At 34.0% G+C, this 20,985-nt stretch overlaps 1 protein-coding gene across 1 annotated transcript in view; it reads right to left on the bottom strand.

Annotated features, from left to right (window-relative positions):
- Positions 1-20,985, bottom strand: part of TNKS (tankyrase) — a 160,246-nt gene that overhangs the window by 74,787 nt on the left and 64,474 nt on the right. The window contains exons 4-5 of the mRNA XM_016209064.2: positions 4,740-4,776; positions 3,899-3,974 (exon numbers count right to left, since the gene is read on the bottom strand). Coding sequence (XP_016064550.1) covers positions 3,899-3,974; positions 4,740-4,776 — 113 coding nt within the window. The remainder of the gene's footprint in view (positions 1-3,898; positions 3,975-4,739; positions 4,777-20,985) is intronic.

Here is a 20,985-nt window from a genome sequence, read left to right as displayed (position 1 = left end):
CCAGAAATTACATTGACCATAAAAACAAAGTTCCAACTAAATATTAGTTACTTTCAATATTTGGTGACACACAATCATAGCAACAGTAGGCACTGCAAAGACACATAGTACTCCTATTTAGAAATATGCACAGTAATGGCCAACTCCAACCTACTCATTGTTATAAGGAGCTGATAAACTCAGAACATATATCTCCAAGAGAGTAAAGGCAGCCAGGGAAGGGAAATGACAGGAGAGAGACCAAAATGAACTCTGAAGAGGGTTCAATGTTAAAATAATTTGAGATGTATTCAAATATTTTCATTCATTGTAAAAAGGTATCCTTATAAAAATGAATATTGAAAAACAAGAGACCACCACCTTAAATTTACATACCAAACAAGGCCAGAACATTTGTATAACTGCTAATAAAACATCTGATAGAAAATACTGTAAAGACAATAAATCTGTTTGAAAATACAGTCTGTTTTAAGGATCTGGTGATACTTCATTGCAACTGAAAATAACTACAGAATGTTATACCTCATCATAATGGGCAGGGGATACAAGAAGAATAAATTATATCTATGCCTCTATGTTTCTAAAGTGACCATCATTAGAACATGTATATAATTCTATAAAAGTAGCATTTCAGAACAAAGTTTTACAAAAAAATGTTCTGCCTTTGCTTTTTAGGGGAGAAAAAAACAACTGGAAATTTCTAGAGTAGTCAAGTCAAACTTTGTTTTACATGTAAAATAAAAGCATAATATAAAAATGTAAATTACTTAAAACCTTATTGATACTTCACTATTTTCAGAATTCTGTAGATCAGAAAATCAAATGTCTATAGGAAATACAAATATTAACCATTCACATATTACCTATTTAGATAATCATCAAGTCACAGAATAGAATTAAGAGACTATTTAAAATTTACACTGTCACTGTGTAATCCCACGCATTACATTAAAAAGGAATGCTGAAGTCTAAAACCCCCACACATATCTAGGCAAGTTCTCCACCTACTAGTTAATGTATAAGGAGCAATTCTTTTCTAAAAACATTACAAAACTGACATTTCCATGAGCTTTTAAATTTACAAACCAGGAATCATAGTAAAAACAGAGACAGGCAAGGACTCAGTTAAGCATTAATATAGTCATTTAGAAACCCTCTAAAAATGAATTTGATCCTGCATTGTGTTCTAAAATGCAAATTCAAAAAATAAAACTATATAACTGACTAACTTGCTATATATGTAAAGTGCCTTTATCCTCTTAATACAGTCTGACTTCCTAATTCTAGATAAATACATGCAAATGGCTTGAAAAAATATTAAATATATAAATCAGACTTGTAATTTAGCAGTTACATTTGCTTACACATTTTCTTGACAACAATAGTGAGAAAACAAAAGATAATGTCATAACTAAGGGGTCTTATCCCAATCTCCATTTGCGCCCAGAATATTTATTATGGTTTTGCTGCAACTGGTATATTTAGTAAGAACTGCTCTGTGTCATAAACAAAGGTAATATGTAAATATAAACATTATTCAATTTTAATTATGAAATTGTATTTGCATTTTGCATACCAATGCAAATTTTTAAATGATTTTTGTTATATTCATAAATAGCACTAAAACCTAATAAAGGCTTAATTTTTTTCTACTTTGAGAAAATCAATAATCTAAAAAATAAGAGTACATTTTGAAAAACTGTTGCATTATTTATGTTATGAATCCTTCAGTAGAATATTTGAGACATGTTCTTAAAAATGTTCTACATATTAAAATGCATTTCACCCTTCATAGTATAATTACTCAAAATAAATAAAATAATGCTAGTCAAAATATATAATAACAGAAAATATTAAATCCCCTATTCACATATTTCTGAGTTAATTATCTAAATGGGAAAGAGAATGGATGAATTTTTCACTCAGAGAACAAAACTGTTCATCAGGGAACATATTCATATCTTAAGCTCCTGCTACATGCAAAGTGCCTGGCTTGGTCCGATGCAAAATACAAAAGAGAGCTAACAGATTAGAAGAAAAAGTCGTGTATGAATAACGACGATTCAGTAGCTCTGTGGTAAAGGCCACTGAGTAATACAGAAAAGGAGCCACAGGAATCTGGGTGAGGAGTACCTTCATCTCAGCATAAAGGAAGAGGAAAATGTACCTTCCTTTGGGAAGAAGGAAAAATAAAGGAGTTCTATATACAGTTGTGGAGGGGTGAGGCAGGGAGAAGTAATTTGTTAATTATTAGTGTTCATGATCTTTAATTATTATGATCTACTGAGCTGGAAACAGGACTGTCAACATATCGGGGTAAAGATGGAAGAAAGAAGCTGGGATGGAAATCGACTCCTGCAGTAGTAATCGCACATAAATTCTGCAATATTAAAATGGCTATGGAAAACTGAAGTATGCTGGGTTCTATGAAGAGCTCTGTCTAAAGATATAGCTGCACTTACCGTTGATAAAAAGGCCCTTTTCTGCACAGTGATAAAAGTCACTTTATCTACTGAGAGGATCCAAACAAAATTTGGAGCTTCTTGAGTAACTCAAGAATGTTAAAATCCTCAAAGCAACCTCAAAATTGAAGGAAAAATGAGCAGTTATCATTTTTTAAATATCCAAAAAACTACTAGTAGTGCTGAGTAAATCTGCTAGTTTAGAGCCTGATATATATATAATTTAGCCTTACATGAAAGTAGAAGTCTCTCCTCAAATTATCTAGAGCAACCAAACACTCATTAGGCCACGTGAAATAATACAAGCCACCTACAATAACAAATAACATATATTCTGAGGGATTCAATTCCTTGCCTTTAGTATATCGGTTTCTTTAGAATGGGGAAAAAGTGTGGAAGCAGTCAAGGAAAACTGAATAATTTTGATCTATCAAGTTATCATTCAGGAAAATAATTTTTAAAGGCAAAATAGTTTATTATTTCTAAGGGGCACCATCCATCCTGATAATTTTCATGGCACATTCTCAATAGAAATCATTTCAAAGGAATTAATTCTTTAAATATTAGGCAAAAGATGATTTCCCTCAATATTTGCAGCATAATGTTAGAACTATTTTAGGCTTTTAAAATATAAAAGCAATCTTTTAACATTAAAAAATTAACTGTCATTTAAAAAAAGACTTTATAGTACAAAGTACTTTGTTTTTTAGTGTCTATTAGGTAAATAAATCACTGTTAAAATTTGAAGTTAATTATCAAAGGCTGTAAAGGAATATATTTCAGTCTATATTCAATAAGAATGTGAAGCAGATAATGCAATACCAGCTGTACATTTTGTATATTACCTTACACTTATGACAACTGTATATTAATGCAGAATATTTCTCTCTGCTTTAACCTATTTTCTTTCAATATACCATGATAAAAACTTAGCCAATAAAAAAACAATAAATAAAAAAGCACGGCTGTCACATAGATCTAAAAAAATCATTAGCAACATTTTCTCAGCTTTAAATGGAAAAAGTGTTGGTATCTAGTAAACAAATCTTCCTCTGCCAAATAAGAAAGAAAAAATGCATATATCCTAACAAAGATGGGTAAATAGGGCATAAACAGGAATTTCCAATTTCCATAATCAGACACAGAAAATAATCTAAGTTGTTATAATTTTAATCACCGACAAGGCTGCAGTTCCATTTAACAAACAACTTTCAGTGCCTGACATTTAAAGAGAAAAGGCTTAAGATCCATGCTTCACCAGCTCAGTGAATATGTCACAACTGCCAATAACAGATACAGCAGCATTTCATTTTCCAGTGAGAAGATGCCAGAAAATACAGCTATATATGCATACATATATATGCCAACTTCAAACACTTTAACTGTAAAGCAGAGAGAAATTACCGAAGGGGAATATTGTATTTTAACTAACTTACCTTTCGCCCATCACTTGCATGGCAATTCACATTTAGAGGGGTCAGTAAAGCCATTAGTTTTTCTTCATTACCACTCCTATAAAGAGGTAGAAGTCAATTCTTTTAAAATTATAACGCTTCTTATGAATACGGATAGATATTTTTCACAAGAAAGTGGAAAATCACATGGGTTTGCTTCGGTTTCTCCTGTACGGTTCTGAATGACACTCTTTGCTATATTCAATTCAGTTAATATATTCCCAATTAATCCCTGTTAAGCATCATGTAGTGGTACAGCTTGGAAAAAGTAGCTTTCTACATTTTTATTTTTTTATTTATCTGCATAAAGTCATCTTCCTAATTACAAACAAACTTTATTCTGATAAGTGATCTAAAACACAGGAGTTAAAAATACACACAAAATGCTGTAAAAAACTAATCAATTAAATTAAAAATGAACAAGAACAAAAGAAAATGGATGAGAATTTAACATTTACTTTATGCCCTTCACTCAAGCTTTTGAAAATTAGAAAAATTTTCAAAGAAAAATGAAAATATAGGTGTTCAAATACTCTGAGAATATCATTGGAAAAGCTGGGCAACTATGGTTTGCAGGTACCCTAAGATATGTTTCAAATACAATTAACCCTACAATCATCACCAGACTGAAAGACTGTCACATTTAATACACTAATCATGTAAAATAAAGTACACAAAGATCTCGTATAGGGTCCTATCTGCATTACTGCATAAAATCCAAGCAAGACAATAACATGTTATAATTTTTATAGTCCTCCCCCTGCCCTCCCCCTTTTCTCCCTTAAATGCATTATACTCACTTAAAATGAATGGAATCACTTACCTAGCAGCTTCTAGGAGTTCGTCTTTCTTGTATTCACCTAGATGATTGCAAAATATCATGCTGTTAGCATTTGGCAGAAGACAGATTAAGAAATGCAGTAGGCAGCAAATAGAGAATTAAATAGAGAAGAACAGAAAAAGATAGTCCACACCCCGCTGGGTGATGGAGCCGTGACGTTAGCTAGCTTGTGAAGGCAGCATCACCAGTGCCTTGGAGACGGGCAGCAAATTGACGCAGCTTCTTGTCCAATCCTCAGATGAAGTAGCTTTCTTCAGACAACCAATGAATGCTAAATCTCGTGTCCAGAAACACATTCCCTCTGATAACAGCATGCCAGCCGAAGACAATGTCCCCTCCCCCCTTTCCTATTCAGCCTGTCACAGTATACTTGTGAAGCATAATACATTCGGAGACAAAAGCAAAATAATGTGGCTCTTTAAAGGTACAAATTACTTGTCTTCGAAAAAATTCAATTTTATTCGTAAAGACATGGAAAGTTAAAAAAAAAACCACATTAATTACCATTGCTGAGCTTTATAGCAGTAGAAAAAAATATCAGAACCTTGAAGCCTTTGCTTCGATAGGGTAGGTCTGTAGACTAGAAATACGTGAATTACGTACCAAATGCTAGGAACCTCTTGGAGGCAGCGCTCCAAAAACCAAAACAGTGACAATAATATCCTAATGTGCTATAATCTATACACTTTATACAAATTCAGCATCAAATTTTAACAAACAATAAATATTAAAAATATTTTTTAAAAGCAGGCTTAGATCTCTGAGAATGAGCAGATAGCTAACTATTGAGATGTGAATAATTTTTCATTCTATTTTTAATATATCACAGACTAAAATGAGGCATATAATTTAAGACCTTCAATACAAACTTCCTAGGGTATTCAAGATCTAACAAACAAGTTTATTTTGAAAGCTTAATTAAAGAACAAGAAATTTTAACAATAAAGTGTTTGTTCATTCAATAGATAAAAATACCAGGACTATGATTCAGCTATAACAATACATGGATTCAGTTTGCTATATCATTAAAGACATAATTATGTTTTAATGCTATTAAGAAATAAGCTTAAATTATTTTTAAAAAATCTTACTTGTAAATATAGATTTCTTTGCATTCTGTTTCTGTTTTGCTACAGAATGCAGAATATTGATACAAATACTATAAAGACACCTCAGGACCACCAAACACATGTTTAAGTTCTATAACTCATTATTAGCACATATTCTTTTAGTTTAAACTTAGTCTTATTTCTCAAATTAAGATTACATTAAAATCTAAAAACTGTAAAGAGTTATTTTCAAATAAGGAAACAGTTTTTAAATACCTATTCTCCCCTAAGGAAATTTTATATACCAATAAACTCACAGGTTCAACAATATATATAGATAAGCTAGAATGCATGATTCCTGATAAGAGTTGGTCTTTCCAATTTCCCATATATTGTCTTCCAGATTCTTTAACTGATTGACAGTTTAAGATTTATATTATTATATGCCTTGACAATAAAGTTCTTGACTTCCCAATGCCAAAGACCTATCTTTATTAAACATTTTAGTTGGCATTATGAAAGTTAGTAAGTCCATTTAAAAAGCTCCTATGAGGACAATGGCATAACCTATACCCTCAAATACCTTAAATATCAAGAGCAAAGAACGTCAAATTATGGAATTACCTATAGAAGTCTGTCTTTCAGTCAGTCAATGAACATTTGAAAGGCCTATATGCCACATTTCAAAACCAAAAAAGACACTACCATCTCTGAACTCAAGGAATATTAGTCTATCAAATGAGACAGACAAGTAAACAAATGATTAGAATATAAAAATAATCTTATGAAATGCTATAAAGAGCTTAAAGGCTAGTCTAAATGGGATTAATGAAAGGCAGGTGATTTATAGTTCAAGGAAGGTTTCCTGGAAGAGGGGAAACTTGCACAGAGTTTTGAAGGAAGAACAGGTGATCCTCAGATGAAGAAGGGTGAGTGAGAAGGAAGGAAGAGAAGAAACAAGGAGGAGAAGGGTAGCTCTGTAAACCTGAAACAAAGGGCCCCTACAGGCGAATGGAGAACAAGGAGGTAGGGAAGAATTTGAAAGGTCAAGAATGGCCCTCTAAGGAATCTGAACATTATTTTGAAGAGTGCGAAGTATATTTAAAGATCGGTAAGTTTTGTGATTATGTAAACTATTTCCATGTTCTACTCCAGTGAACTTTTGTTCGGAAGGAAATTGGCCCAAAGCAAAGAGGAAGTGGGTACAGCGGCACAATAAATACTGACAGTTTATATACTGAAGTATAAATTCCCTGATATACAGTAAAAACACATTAACATCGGGAACTGAAAGCAGCTACTATTGAAATCTAAGTCACAGTGAAACATGACTCCAATAAGCTAGGTAATAAAACTGCAAAGTATTTGGGATCTCCGAAGTTCAAATCAGTCTACCTACATAAGCTTCTCATCAAATATAGCTCATTGATGTTTTCTCCAAAAGGCACATTATTTTTGCAAGAATGTTATTCCCCCACGGATAAGCTGATAATAAACCAAAGCTTTCAAAAGGAAACATTTAAGTACATCTGACAGAGTTGGACACAGGTGTTACAAATGGCTTTCTACTCTGACTGTTCCAGAGCCTAGTACTTTAATCATCTTTTCTGCAATACATTCCAACATCCACTATCTGGTGCCCAAGGACCACAATCCATAAACAGTGGAAGCTATTTTTCAAATGCTACATTGCAGCTACAACTAACATAATGAATTTAGAGGTCCTTACCCACTCTGACGACAAATCTGAGCTACTTACTTAGCCAAACCACAGGTTCTGTTTCATTTTAGCTGAGAATCTGAAAATATTCCGGCTGAGACGATGGTGCTCTATGGAGCATTTATATTCTTTAATAACATTCAGATAAAGGCCAGCAATAGATCAGCCAGAAAGGAAACTAGGCAATTATAGTCAAGATAATAGCATCCAGGAATGGAGAAAATGGATGGCTTAAAATATTTTTCTTTGATTAAAATAAGTGGGATACAAAAAAATAATAAGCAAGCCAAAAGTTTACTTTTCAAAGTCTGAACTGTTATTAGTAAACTAATGATAAGATACATATAAAGATAAACACACACACACACACACACACACAGAGTGAAGTATGAGTTAATATGTTAAAGAAGTACGTTATCAGAAAGGTTAAATCATAAAGGTTAAAAATAAAACTCCTCTTTGTATTTCTCTGAGGTAGTTAGAACACAAATTACTTTTTGAATAAAAATGAAGAACACCTACATCAATATATAGAAGTCAGGATTACTGACTTATCTCAATTTTAACATTTTGTGGAGTTTTTGCCCCTTTCTTCATCCACTGACAGGATGAAAGCAGTAGACTTTAATTCTGTAGAAATGAGCTCACTTGGTTCTGCTGAGATGGAAGAGGGAGGAAACTCACGATCATGAAATCACACGTTCTTAAAGCGGTGAGGAACTAAAAGGAATTACGGCCTTTCTTTTCTCTTCCTTTGAAACCATGCATAATACATGCCTATCAGTGACATCTCGTTATTACCACGAGGGGGGTGCACTGTGAAAGTCACCTTTCTCCCGTCACCTCGCCCCCAACTTTAGAGTCACTCTCCTTAGGGACCATCTGCAACAGATTCATTTACAGTTAATGAAACTGACACTAGGGCAGTTAAATGAATTGTCTAAGGTTTCATGAGTATTATTCACTATCCGTTAGGCCCTGAACGAGGCTAATACTTGAGCACAAACTAAACAAATCTGAGCTTTCAAAGAAGCAATGTAAACAAGAGTAACAGAACAGTAACAGCAATAAAAGAATATTTAAAACAATGACAATAACGAGCTTTAAAGAGATTAAACATATTTATATAAGCCAAATATTTCCATCAAAACTATTTTAAAGCACTGAAGTTTTCATATGAGCTTTGTAAACATGGGCAAAAAAAAAAAAAAAAAGGTAGTTTTAATATTTTGGACCGAGGGAATAGGAATTCTGAATCTATTCAAATGATCGATGCATTTAGCATTTCCCATAGCATGCTTTAATCCCTCATGCTTTCGGTATCTCAAGGGAAGAGCTCTGTATAGACTTCAGTCAAGAAACAGACTCACAGATACAGAGAACATTTTGACGGTCACTGGATGAGAGGAGGATGGGGTAATGGGTGAGAAAGGTGAAGGGATTAAGAAAAACAAATTGGTAATTACAAAATAGTAATGGTGATGTAAAGGACAGCATAGGGGATATAGTCAATAATACTCTAATAATAATAACTACATATGGTATCAGATGGGTACTAGATTTATCGGAATGATCACTTTGTAAGTTACAGAAATGTCTAATCACTGTTTGTACACCTGAAACTAACATAATATTGTATGTCAACTGTAATTGAAAAATAAAAACTTACTTTAAAGAAAGAACCTTAGTTACAGGTTTAACGACCTTAGTTGCCAGGTTCAAGTATTAAGTAGTACCATGAGTTGATAATTTTCATATAGAATTTTTCATCAAGGTACCAGTAAATATAAAAGATGAACTGATTCTTGTATCTAAACTGACAGCCAATGTGTGAAATAAAATATTAATTTAGGGATATATTCCATGTGTTTTCACTAATAGTTCGAAAACTTAGAACCAGTTGTGTAGTTACGGAAGGAATCTCACTAAAGCACCAGAAGATAATCTAATCTCAAGAAGTTAAAGCTATGACTTTCACCAAGAGCAATTTCAGACTAAATGATATTCTACTATACATAAATGAAGACGCCAAGAATTCTTGAATTATTTTTCCCTCTGAAATCTTTCATGAGTATTTTCAAGACAACTGGGGGGAAATTACAGTTATCAAAGTTCTAAATGCTTTTTTCCTACTTCTGAATCCTATCACTCTTCCCACTCATTTTGCTACTTGCTTCAAAATCTATACCATTAGTTAAGCCTAAAATTATGACCAAACTAAACACTCCACAGTCATTCTAAACATGGAATAATTTGGGGCTTTCAAATTCTAGGCTTTAACAGAGTATTCTCCTGGTGGAGATCCTTCCTTATTTTGCCTCCTACAACTTTGACCCTTTTAATTAGCCAGTATCAGGTAATATTAAACATAACGTGCACTATAATACCATCATAACAGTGTGCTGTCTCATACAGTATTTACCACTCTCACATGACCACTTACTTTGAAGTGATTTAAAAATGTTTTTAAAATAAAAATGCTGTTCCTCAGGTGCACTAGCCATGTTTCAGTTGTTTCAATAGGCACACGTGGTTAGTGCTCACCACACTGGACAGACAGAGAATGTGAGACAGGGCAGTTGAAACTTTTTTTGTACCATACTACTCCAGAGTGTTTTTAATGACAATTTTAAAAAGTCATCTTTTACTCTAATAAATCACTTTCCATATATTCTTACTCTTAAAATTGTTACTGCCCAAACTCTACAAACGTTTTTTCCCTACTGAATAAATATACCAAACAGCTTCATCAACATGAAGCAAAAGAGAAAACACTGATAAAAGGTCTGGAGTGTCCTAGCTCTGTCATCGATCTACTTGTGTGACCTCAGGAGTCACTTTAGCTTCCAGGAAGCCTCCATTTTATTGTCATTTGGAAAAGTGAGGGTGGAGGAGTGAATGACCTCTGAAGTTTCAGCTTTAAAATTCTCATCCTGTATGTGATTCTCAATACTGCTCAGATCTTTTCCTAAGAAAATTTTAATGCTGCTCTAAACAGACTTTAAAAGAAAACAACATTATCTAGGGAAAAAAATCTCTACTAAACTGTTATAGAAAGTAATACCTGGAATTATAGAGTAAACAAAGCAATTTTACCTAACCGGCACTATTTTCTATTTTGTTGATAAATTTTTTTACAAAGTTGACCTAAGTATGAAACTAGATATAAACCAGAAAGATTCCTATTTAAGAATTTTCCAATTCATTAGGAAAGAGGAGACATGTCCCACTCCCAGCAGGGCAGTTGAAAATCATTTTTCAAAGAAAAAAGGCCCCCAAATATAACTATATCTCCTGTGTCACAATATTTAAATGATAAAAATTATAATATATCACATATCAATACAAAAACCTAAACCAACGTCCTAAAACATTTCAAAAACACAATAAAACATTCAAATATAACAAAGGCTCTGGGAAAAAAACATAATGTAATCAATAAATAATATGACTGTTAGCAACTAGCTTCTTTGTGTGCAGTGATATGACTTTGCTTAGCCCTAAAAATATCTAAGATACACATCCCATTTATAAACACGTATCGGGGTTTCAAATAATTTATACCTGTTTCTGACACTGTCAATTGTATCTGAAATGTGACTCACCTTTTTGGCTGAAATTTATTTTTCTGTTAAACTGTATTAAAATTTGTAACATAAATATAAATACATACTGGCCGAAAAAAGTTGTATTACAAGATATATACGTTCTCTAAAGCTGGATATTAGAAGCCAAGAGAGGTGTTCCTACAGGACGTTGTTAACCAATGAAACATTCTGCAAAGTGTGTACTGGGGGACAGTGGACATCTGAAACTATCATGTGCGGAAAGGTTGCAAAGCTTAGCAAACACTGCCACTAAAGTGGGAGCAAATTCTCTCTGAGCAAGATAAGAAGGGTGCACCAAGGTATAAGGAACTTCTGAGATTTAGAGCATGACTTCTGGACAGTTATTTGGTAGGAGGGGAGTGATGGATGAGTGGGGGAGAGGAGTGGAGGGGAGGAGCAAGAAGGAAAAAGTCAGAAGGAGAGCAGTAAAATAAAGGTAGGAATGAGGTTAAAAAGGGGGAAAGAATCCAATAATAAAGTTCATGAGGTAGACAATGAGAAGGCTAGAGACTGAGAGGTGAGTAAAATATAGGGGGAAAGAATCCAATAATAAAGTTCATGAGGTAGACAATGAGAAGGCTAGAGACTGAGAGGTGAGTAAAATATAAGTACTGAGCATTAATGACCAGAATAATGCAAAAATGAGGCCTTTCTCAGTAGGTAATCTAGGGCTTTTAAAGACAGATGCAGTAATGATGAGAAGTCACAGGTACTAAGGACCAGTGACAGTTAATGACGACTCACGGAGGCGGCACAGCTTTCCATGGGGCTGCCTCCCCAAACGCACACGCCAGGCAGTGGCTGAGAGCACACTCAGACGTGTCAAGCACACCACTGATCACTTTTACTGAATCTTGCAGAGATGAACAACTTTACCCAAAGAAATATAGGCCATGTGTAGTGACTCTGAAGTCCTGGGCACGGGACCAAAAGACTTGGTAAATTCATCATTTTTCTTGCTAACTTAAAAGAAATGGAAATTTGAAAAAAAGGAACAGCTGGCTATCCACAGAACAAAATCTGGTCTTGAGGAACCTGAGCGTAAGATGCAAAATGATGGCAACTGAAGATAAGCATTAAAAGAACAACATAAAAAAGGGGATTAAATAGAATTTCCTGCTATCAGAGTTTTTTAAAAAAGTCAACTGTTCAAATATATAAATCAAGACTAAAAATTAATTTAAGATTAGCCCAGATTAAACTACTCGGAAGCTGGTTTGACAGGAAGCTCAATGAATCCATGTGACACATTTACAAAAAGGTAAATGGAAACTTATGTTGTATCAGCAGAATAAAAAGCAGAATGGGGTTATTTAGTCTACAGTATAAAAGACTGAGGTGGTAGAAGTGGTCAGAGTTACAGGAAGGGTTCTAACTGCTATTGTCAGTATTTCAGAGGAAGCTCTCGAAAAGAAAAATGCTTAGCCATATACAATGTAGTTCCAAAGAAAAGTTATATGTACTGTATTTGGCTTAAAAAATGGGAGAAATATTTCTAACCATTTAAGTTATGCCACAAAGGACTAATTATGACAGAGAGCTCATAGGCTATAGCACAGAAATGCCACATTGGAATATAGCGTAGAATCCTTATGGGGTGATGGAGTGAGATCAGGTAACCTCTAAATCTAAGGTCCTTCCGGATCTATGATTATATATGTGACTTCCATGATATAGTTGTATACCTGTTATACAACTATAAATTTGGACTTAAATTACACATGCATGCATTCTTTACTGTCTATTCTTCATTAGATCTAACCACTGGACTCTAAATTTAGTTCAAATATAAAATCTTATTTGACAGGCACTTTCCTTGAATTAACTCATTTAATTATCAAATAATGCTTCTGTTCTATTATTACCTCCATTTTACAGATGAGAAAACTGAGCAATAAGTCACATAGTTAATGTCTTAAGTTCCTTATGTTATTGTAACAAATTACTAGAAACTTAATGGTTTAAAACAAATTTATTCTCTTACAATTCTGGAGGTCAGAAGTTTAAAATGGATCAGCAGGGCTGTATTTCTTCTGGAGGCTCTAGGAGAGAATCCATTTTCTTGCTTTTTCTAGCTTCAAAAGGGTGCCCACACTCCTTGGCTTGTGGCCCCTGCATCACTATCACCTCTGCTTCCACATCACATCTCTTTCTCTGTCTGACCCTCTTTTATCCTTTCTACAAGGACCCTTGTGATTTTATTGGGCTATGTAGGTAACTTAAAATAATCTCCCCATCTCAAGATCCTTAACTTAATCACATCAGCAAAGTTCCTTTTACCCCATAAGGTAACATTCACAGGTTCTGGGTATTGGTGTATGGACATCTCTAGAGACCCATTATTGTGCCTATCACAGATAGTTTATGGTAGATGGGAGGCTGTTTAACCACAATGAATGCTGCCTCTCAAATACTGCTCTTCTATAGATGAAAAATATATTATACTTTCTAAGGTATTCCCTAGAAGCTGCTAGGAATAAAGAATTTTCTTCAATAGGGCACGTGGAATTGAACACCTAGTATTATAGGCCACAAAGCAACAAACAGAATTCCACCTGGCACAACCTTTTTTTAATAAACTGTTTTTATATTAAACTGTTTAAAAATATATATGGTGAACATCTAAAGAAGGCAAATACTCTACTTTTCAGTTAAGTCAGCAATAATATAAAAAAACATTCTTTATCAATAAAAAGACATTTGTGTATTCTGAAAGAAAAATTCTGATGAAATCCTGAGGACCCACACTCATATCTCGTTTTCAATTGTGAAGGAATTAGCATTTAATTTTTTATAAAATCATGTCTTTTTTTACATAGGGAATATTCCATTTTTAGCTGTTAGTACTAAGTTAGAACTAGGGAAAATATAAACCTAAGTAAAACAGCACAGCAGACGTTACTTTGGTCTGCCTCAGTGCCCGCGACATGGTTCTTCTGGTAGGCACTCCCCCCTCGTTTTGGGGAATTGCTCCTCCTTTCCTGCGATTATGAGACTGGCAGAGTATCCAGTTAGAGTCCTGCTCCACCCCTGACCAGTAAGCACAGTCCAGCCAGACCAGTGATGGCTCCAGGTAAGAATAATGACCCATGCAGCTCAGAGCTCTTCCTTGAGACTTTCCATTCCACAGTTTGGGAAGAACCCTCTTTCTGCATCAGAAAAAATAGTAATCCCCAGAGCTGCCAATAGCCATGCTCAACACAGAGCAGCTTAAGGAAAAAAAACCACACAGACAGAAAATGGAGACCGAGAGGCTGAAGTCACTGGACAGTGGAGGAGGGGACAGAAAGAACAGAGAAGGCAGAGAAAGAACAAGAAGAGCACAGGAGGGGGAAGGTGTGAGTGAGGGAGGGGAAGGGAGCAGAGAAGGGAGCAGAGAATGCTCAGGACGTGGAACAAAAAGGCAGTGGGCTGCTTAAAGAAACAGTGACAGTCAGATATACATAATATAGTTTAAGTCTCTGGATCTAGCAGACCCCGGTTTGAAATACATCTTTACCTTTATGTGGTTAGTTCCCTTAACCAATAAACTTTGTCAGTTAAATAACAGTAATTTGATTCATGGCGTTTACAGTGCACTTTGTTATATTCCCTTTAACTTCTCCCCACTCCACTTTCAACACTATCATATTCAAACCAATCTTTAGCGGCTGAGCCTCCAACCTACTTAGGGAGATTCTATAATTTAACACTGATATGATTTAATTCAAGTTTATTTGCTTCGTGTTTTTTTTTTACATTATGTTCATATTTATTTTTATGTAATTCATAAGGTCCTTTAAAATGCACACTATATATATATTTTCCCCCTGCCTATGACACAAGAACAAAGTCTTTTGGCAAAAACATTTGAGTCTGGGATTTTTACAGTAATCTTTGATATTAGATAAGATGGGTCAATAACGATTCTCTTCCAGGGCTACACATGCTTATTGAGAACAAAAAAAAGAAAAAAAGAAAAAAAAAAGACTGAACAGACTTATAATAAGAGAAGCTAAAAAACTCTAATTCAGGATGGTGTGTTACTACTATTTTTAATCTTTTCTTCCTCTAACTTTATGACTTCTGTTAAAAAGAGACTACAGGCCCAAAATGGAGTCACTTGTGCTAAGCCCACATCATCAAACCGAGACTTAGTACCTAACCTAATTGTAGTTTCAGCCTCTCCCAGGAATGTAACCTTTAACCAGTCAATCTAGAATTACCTGGCTGGAACTACGGAGGTAATTTCCCAATAGACCCCTTCCATTCCCCATAGAAAGATGACCTTGCCTGAAACCATCCACTTTTTGCTAGAAACTTCCTTTTCCTGCCCCCTTCAGCTTATAAAAACCTTTCATTCTGTACAGCTCTTGGGAGCTCCTTTCCATCTGCTAAATAGGATGCTGCTCTATGCACGAACTATTGAATAAAGACAATTCAATCCTCAAATTACTCAGTTCAATTTTGTTTTTTAATACTTTCATTATAAAGATGGGGGTGTACACATATTCATGGGGGGAGATGGCCTGGGCATGGCTTGAGTATCACTGGTAAGTCATAACAAGGAGCATCACCTTTTATGCCAGACATTCTGAATGAATCCTGGGTCTGCTTCTATCTAGCCATGTGAGTTTGACCAAATCATTTAACCTTCCTCTGAGCTTCATGTTCCTCACTGTAAAATGAGAAAGATAATGCTTATCTTATGGGTTGCTCTGAGGTTCAGGCATAATGCAAACAGAACAGCCAGTTTAAATAATGCTTGACTCATAGTAAACCTCCAACACAAGATAACAATAATGGTGGTAATAATAATGCTTTTCAAACTTTAAAGCATTTGATTTGCTAACGATTGTTTATTATTTCTCCCTATAAATCACCAGGGAGACAGAACTTCATTTTCATTAACATCAGTGAAAGAATTTTAATTTAAAAAACTAACACTTAAAGAATCTAAGAAAAGAGATTTCTCCATTCTCCTTTATAATAAAACAGCTTTTATGTAATGAAAATGAGGGGGATCATTTGATCTTACTGTCCTAAAAATTTTGCTGCGTCACTAGAATGTTGTCATCACAACATGAGAAGAATAGAAATGGACGTATACCACATTAATAAAATAGTGGAAAAAATAGAGGGGTTTAAATAATTTCCAAGAAAAAGTAAAAGCTTTTCAGAGGAAGGTAATTAGAAAAGTCACGCAGATGAACTTTCCCTTCTCTCTACCACAAGAGATAAAACATTATAAGGGGAAAATCTCAGTTTCTTCATTAGAGAGAAAACCTCATGCAAAGGAAAGATGTATGAATTGGTAATAAGTTCCTATTATACAGATATTTGATATTTTTTAATATACTAGTTGGTGACCTATTGACTTCCAGCAGCTTCAAGTATATCCATGTGCCAATAACGATAAGCCATAATGAAAAATATGAACTAGTTATTACATTTCATGTTTTCTGTTAGCTTTTAACTTTAGATTTACTTTATATATAATGATTTCATGAAGTGCATATGGATTTTAGCATATTTTTATCTACCATAGAAATGTACCAACCCTGCAATGTAGCACTCCTTATGAAACTTGACTAAAGGTTAATATGCAAATAAGTAGTCAGTATTTTAAAACATGAGGGTTGAGATAAATTAAAAATAAAATTAATCTAGGATTAGTACTACGTTAAATATTGAGGAAGTGCAAGTCGGCCCTACTGATAATGACTGTTTCTAACCAGACATGGACAAGGTCACAGAAAACAATGTTCCTGTACAAGGCTGTACCACAGCTATAAGTGACCCACAAGCCATTCTTCCAACTGTTACTTTCTTAATAATGACATCAACAGTCTGACTTCAGGATCAGTTCTGCTAGTCACTAATTACCCAGGCCTCTGTGTGTGTGATGTGTGTGTGTGTGTGTATATCTCTGTAGTATACCAGTCAGAGTAAACACTAAAGCACAAAAACTTATGATTTGCAGATTGGAGATATCTTGCTTCTTTATTAGCAAGCTATTAATACCTTAGGAAAACTAAAAAAAGGGCACTTTTGGAACTCGAGATAAGTTACTGCCTATTAGCATGTTCAGGAAAAGGTTATACAAGCTTTAACTTTAAAAATACAGATAGCAACCCAGTGCACGCACATCGGCAAGCACACTTTTACCCTCATTCTAGACAGTAATTTCCTGTGTGCACGTTTTGCATAATGATTCTGATCACTTGATGCCTCCTGATGGGTACAGAAGAAAGTGCTATCTATTTGGTAGAATGATTCTATTGTTAAGAACAAGCTAGAGAAGAATTGTACATTTTTTCCTTTTGCTTAGTTTGTTCATTTCATTTATTTTGTGTCAAGCTTTTAGATGACCCAGAAGCAACTGGAGAGTGAAATTGAGTAAGATCATATAAGGCAATATTCTTTTAACACTGTTGGCAAAAGTCCAGAAAAATAAAATATTCTAAATGGAAAAATACACGAAAATGCTAGACCAAAACTACGAAGCCTCAAATGTGGGTGGAGAACAAACCAGGAGCAGTCAACACTGAGTTCTTGGCTTTAGTAATTTTTACAGAGAATCAATTGTTCCTTCCTCTGTGCTCCGTAACATTTTTATATTGTATGAAAAATCATTTGTGGGTCTGTTCTTCCTTGCCCAACTTGAGCTCCTAGAAGTCAGGGACCATATTTTATATTCATTCTTATATCTCCTTTTTATTTAAAAAGGACTACCTATTTCATTTTCCAATCCTGGAGTCACACATATTTCTTAAAAAAGAATGTCTTATCTAGAGGAAGCTCCATTGTAACAACAGAGGACTGTATTGCAGCTAGGCCCTTAGAATTAAGAATAAAAGTATCACAAGATTACATAGGAAGCTCCTGAAAAAAACAGTAAGTTCCAGTAAGAGGAATTTTAGAACTTATCTAACTGAATTATTGTGGGAAGAAAAAAATTTAATAGCAATCAATAAACTAATCAAACATATAGCCTTTAGGCTATGCAAAAATTTAGAACATTATTTTCCTCTCTTTCTCCAGGAGAATACTGGACTAATTAAAGTGGTAAGCCTTTGTAAGACTAAATAAAATTACACTTTTGGCTATAGCATTTTATTTATCCATTCCTCTCTTGATGGGCACCGAGTTGCCTCCACCTTTTGGCTCTTGCTTATATGCTACTATGAATATGAATGCACAAATATCTCTCAGAAATTCTGCTTTCAATTCTTTCAATACCCAGAAGTTGAATTGCTGGATCACAGTAATTCTATTTTATGTTTTAGAAACCTCCATACTGTTTTCCATAGCAGCGGCATCATTTTACATTCCCACCAACAGTTCACAAGAGTCCACTTTCTCCACATCCCCAACAATATGTTATTTTCTGTTTTTTATTTTAATAGTAGCTATCTTAATGCGTGTAATGTGGCATCACTCCAAATTTCTATTTCTTTTCAAGACTATGTCTAATGAATAAATTTTTAATAAAAACTGACTTCTAAAGAGTCTGTAAGGGACTTCGAAATATGGGTAAAATGCAAACCTATCTGAATAATTTCTCATTAAATTATTTTAATAAAGCAGAATTGGTTACTACTTGATCTGTGTCTTCCTTTCACTGAGTCAAAATGTATATGAAAATAGATAAAATACTCATCTTTTTTTACTATTATGGAAGTATAATATTATCAGCTACTTTATGACGATGGAGTATAAAGTAGTACTTATATACTTTTAATCAGGCTGCTATTATGACAAGTCCTCCAAAAAAGGTAAAATAATGAATGTTCTATGTTTCGATTTGCATTTACATGAATTTTTATGAGATACTAAAGTATATGTTTATTTAGTAGTATTTTTTTGCAGGTATAAACCAAGGTTCATACGGTATAAACCAAACCAAAGTATAAACCATTTTTTTAAAAAAATATATCTTTATTGATTTCAGAGAGAGGAAGGGAGAGGGAGAGAGAGAGATAGAAACATCAATGGTGAGAGTCACTGATCGGCTGCAGCCCACAACCCGGGCATGCGCCCTGACCACGAATCAAACCCTGATCGCCTGGATCCTAGGTCGACACTCAACGGCTGAGCCACGCCCGGCCGGGCTAAACCATTTTTTAATTGAATTTATTGAGGTTACACTGGTTAATAAAATTATATAGGTTGCAGATGTACAATTCTATAATACATTATCTGTATACTGTACTGTGTGTTCACCACTCCAAGTCATGTCTCTTCCTATCCCATTTACTGCCTTATGACCCAGCGATTCCACTTCTGGGAATTTATCTGAAGAAACCTGAAACACTAATTCAAGACTGTTAACACATTTTTACTAAAGATACTATTAATTCATTTAAAATAGAGAATCAAAATATCCCCAGAAAAGACCTGATAAGAAATTAGAGCTAAAAAATGGTGTTTGATATGCTAAACTAATTAAACTGAGTCTTATTTCAAGGATAATATTAAGACTTATTTTATACATATAACAACAATCTGACAAATGACTGGTCATGTTTAGGAAGGATGACATTATTCTGGCCCATCTGCCACCATCTCAGATTATTTGTCGCCAGCCCAAATAGCATAGAGACACAAACAAAATTTAAATTATGTTTGTGGAAGTTTTAATACAACAAAAGTAGACAGTTATTTCAAATAAAATCACATTTCTAATTTGTAATTATGTAATAATAGTTATACATTTTAGAGAAAGCTACAGTTAAGGGCAGCTAGCACAGTTTAAATACTGAAAATGATTCTTTCTTTACATAATCTCTCATTCTGTATTAGCAAAAGATACTATGCATTCATTTTGAGTAAATGTGACTTAATTGATAGAACCAGCCATTTGTATAATGGCTTCTGCAAATAATTACCCAAGAATAATGACAAAGACTACCTAAGAGTGAGTTAGTATAAAATTTCAGCAAGCTATTCTCAGATTCTTGACAATCTAATGTTTTCTTATCCTAATAACCTTAAAAGATTTAAGCCAATACTTCTGCATCAAGCTTGTAAAGAATTATCTATAGCTGTTAGGAAGTAAAAATTTTAAATCCCAAGGGCCCAATGACTTGTCTTGGAATATAAGAAGATTTGGAAAAGGTTATTTGCTGAAGAACAAAACTAAGAAACGCTTTAAAATTCATTCTCTGCTTTGTGTGAGATGAATATCATTTAAATGACATATACTGCACTGAGAAACTTCTACATCTTACAGAAAACAACTTGTGGAGATATATCCTGGGGCACTTTTTGAAACTAACAGTAATTCCAGAAATTCTTTTAGGAAAGGAACATAATATATCAACATATCATCATAACTGACCACCAGGTGGTCCTGTGTAAATCATTATGACCAAGTTACAAAATAAATGTCTCTCTTTCTGTTCTTGTCGCTTTTTCTCTGACACATACACATTCTAAGAAAGAGGTTATTTTATAATGCTATGAATACTCTATGGTACTCAAGTTTATATGAGCAAATTCCAAAAATTTAGCCCTTGTCAAGGTAGTAGGCAAAGGTAATCAGAATTCTGTACCCTATACAAAATTAGCAAATTCTCAAGCATTGTTTGCCTTCAGTTGAAATATGGGAAAAAGAAGTACCATCTATACAGAAATTTATAAATAAATCAGACTCACTGTTATTGTATGAAAATATATCAATTGCTCAATTTGCAATTTCCTAGAGGGTAGAGACAGTGCCTTGTTTATCCTTATATACCTAATAACTACCAATATATCTGCCATGTAAGTGCTAACATACAATAGAAAAAAGAAAAAAAAAAAAAAAAAAAAAAAAAAAAAAATATATATATATATATATATATATATATATATATATATATATATTT

This window comes from Miniopterus natalensis, chromosome 2 (assembly GCF_054644295.1).
Source record: "Miniopterus natalensis isolate mMinNat1 chromosome 2, mMinNat1.hap1, whole genome shotgun sequence".
Lineage (NCBI taxonomy): Eukaryota > Metazoa > Chordata > Mammalia > Chiroptera > Miniopteridae > Miniopterus > Miniopterus natalensis.
The sequence above is the reverse complement of the archived record's forward strand: the minus strand, read 5'-3'. Positions and strand labels throughout refer to the sequence as shown.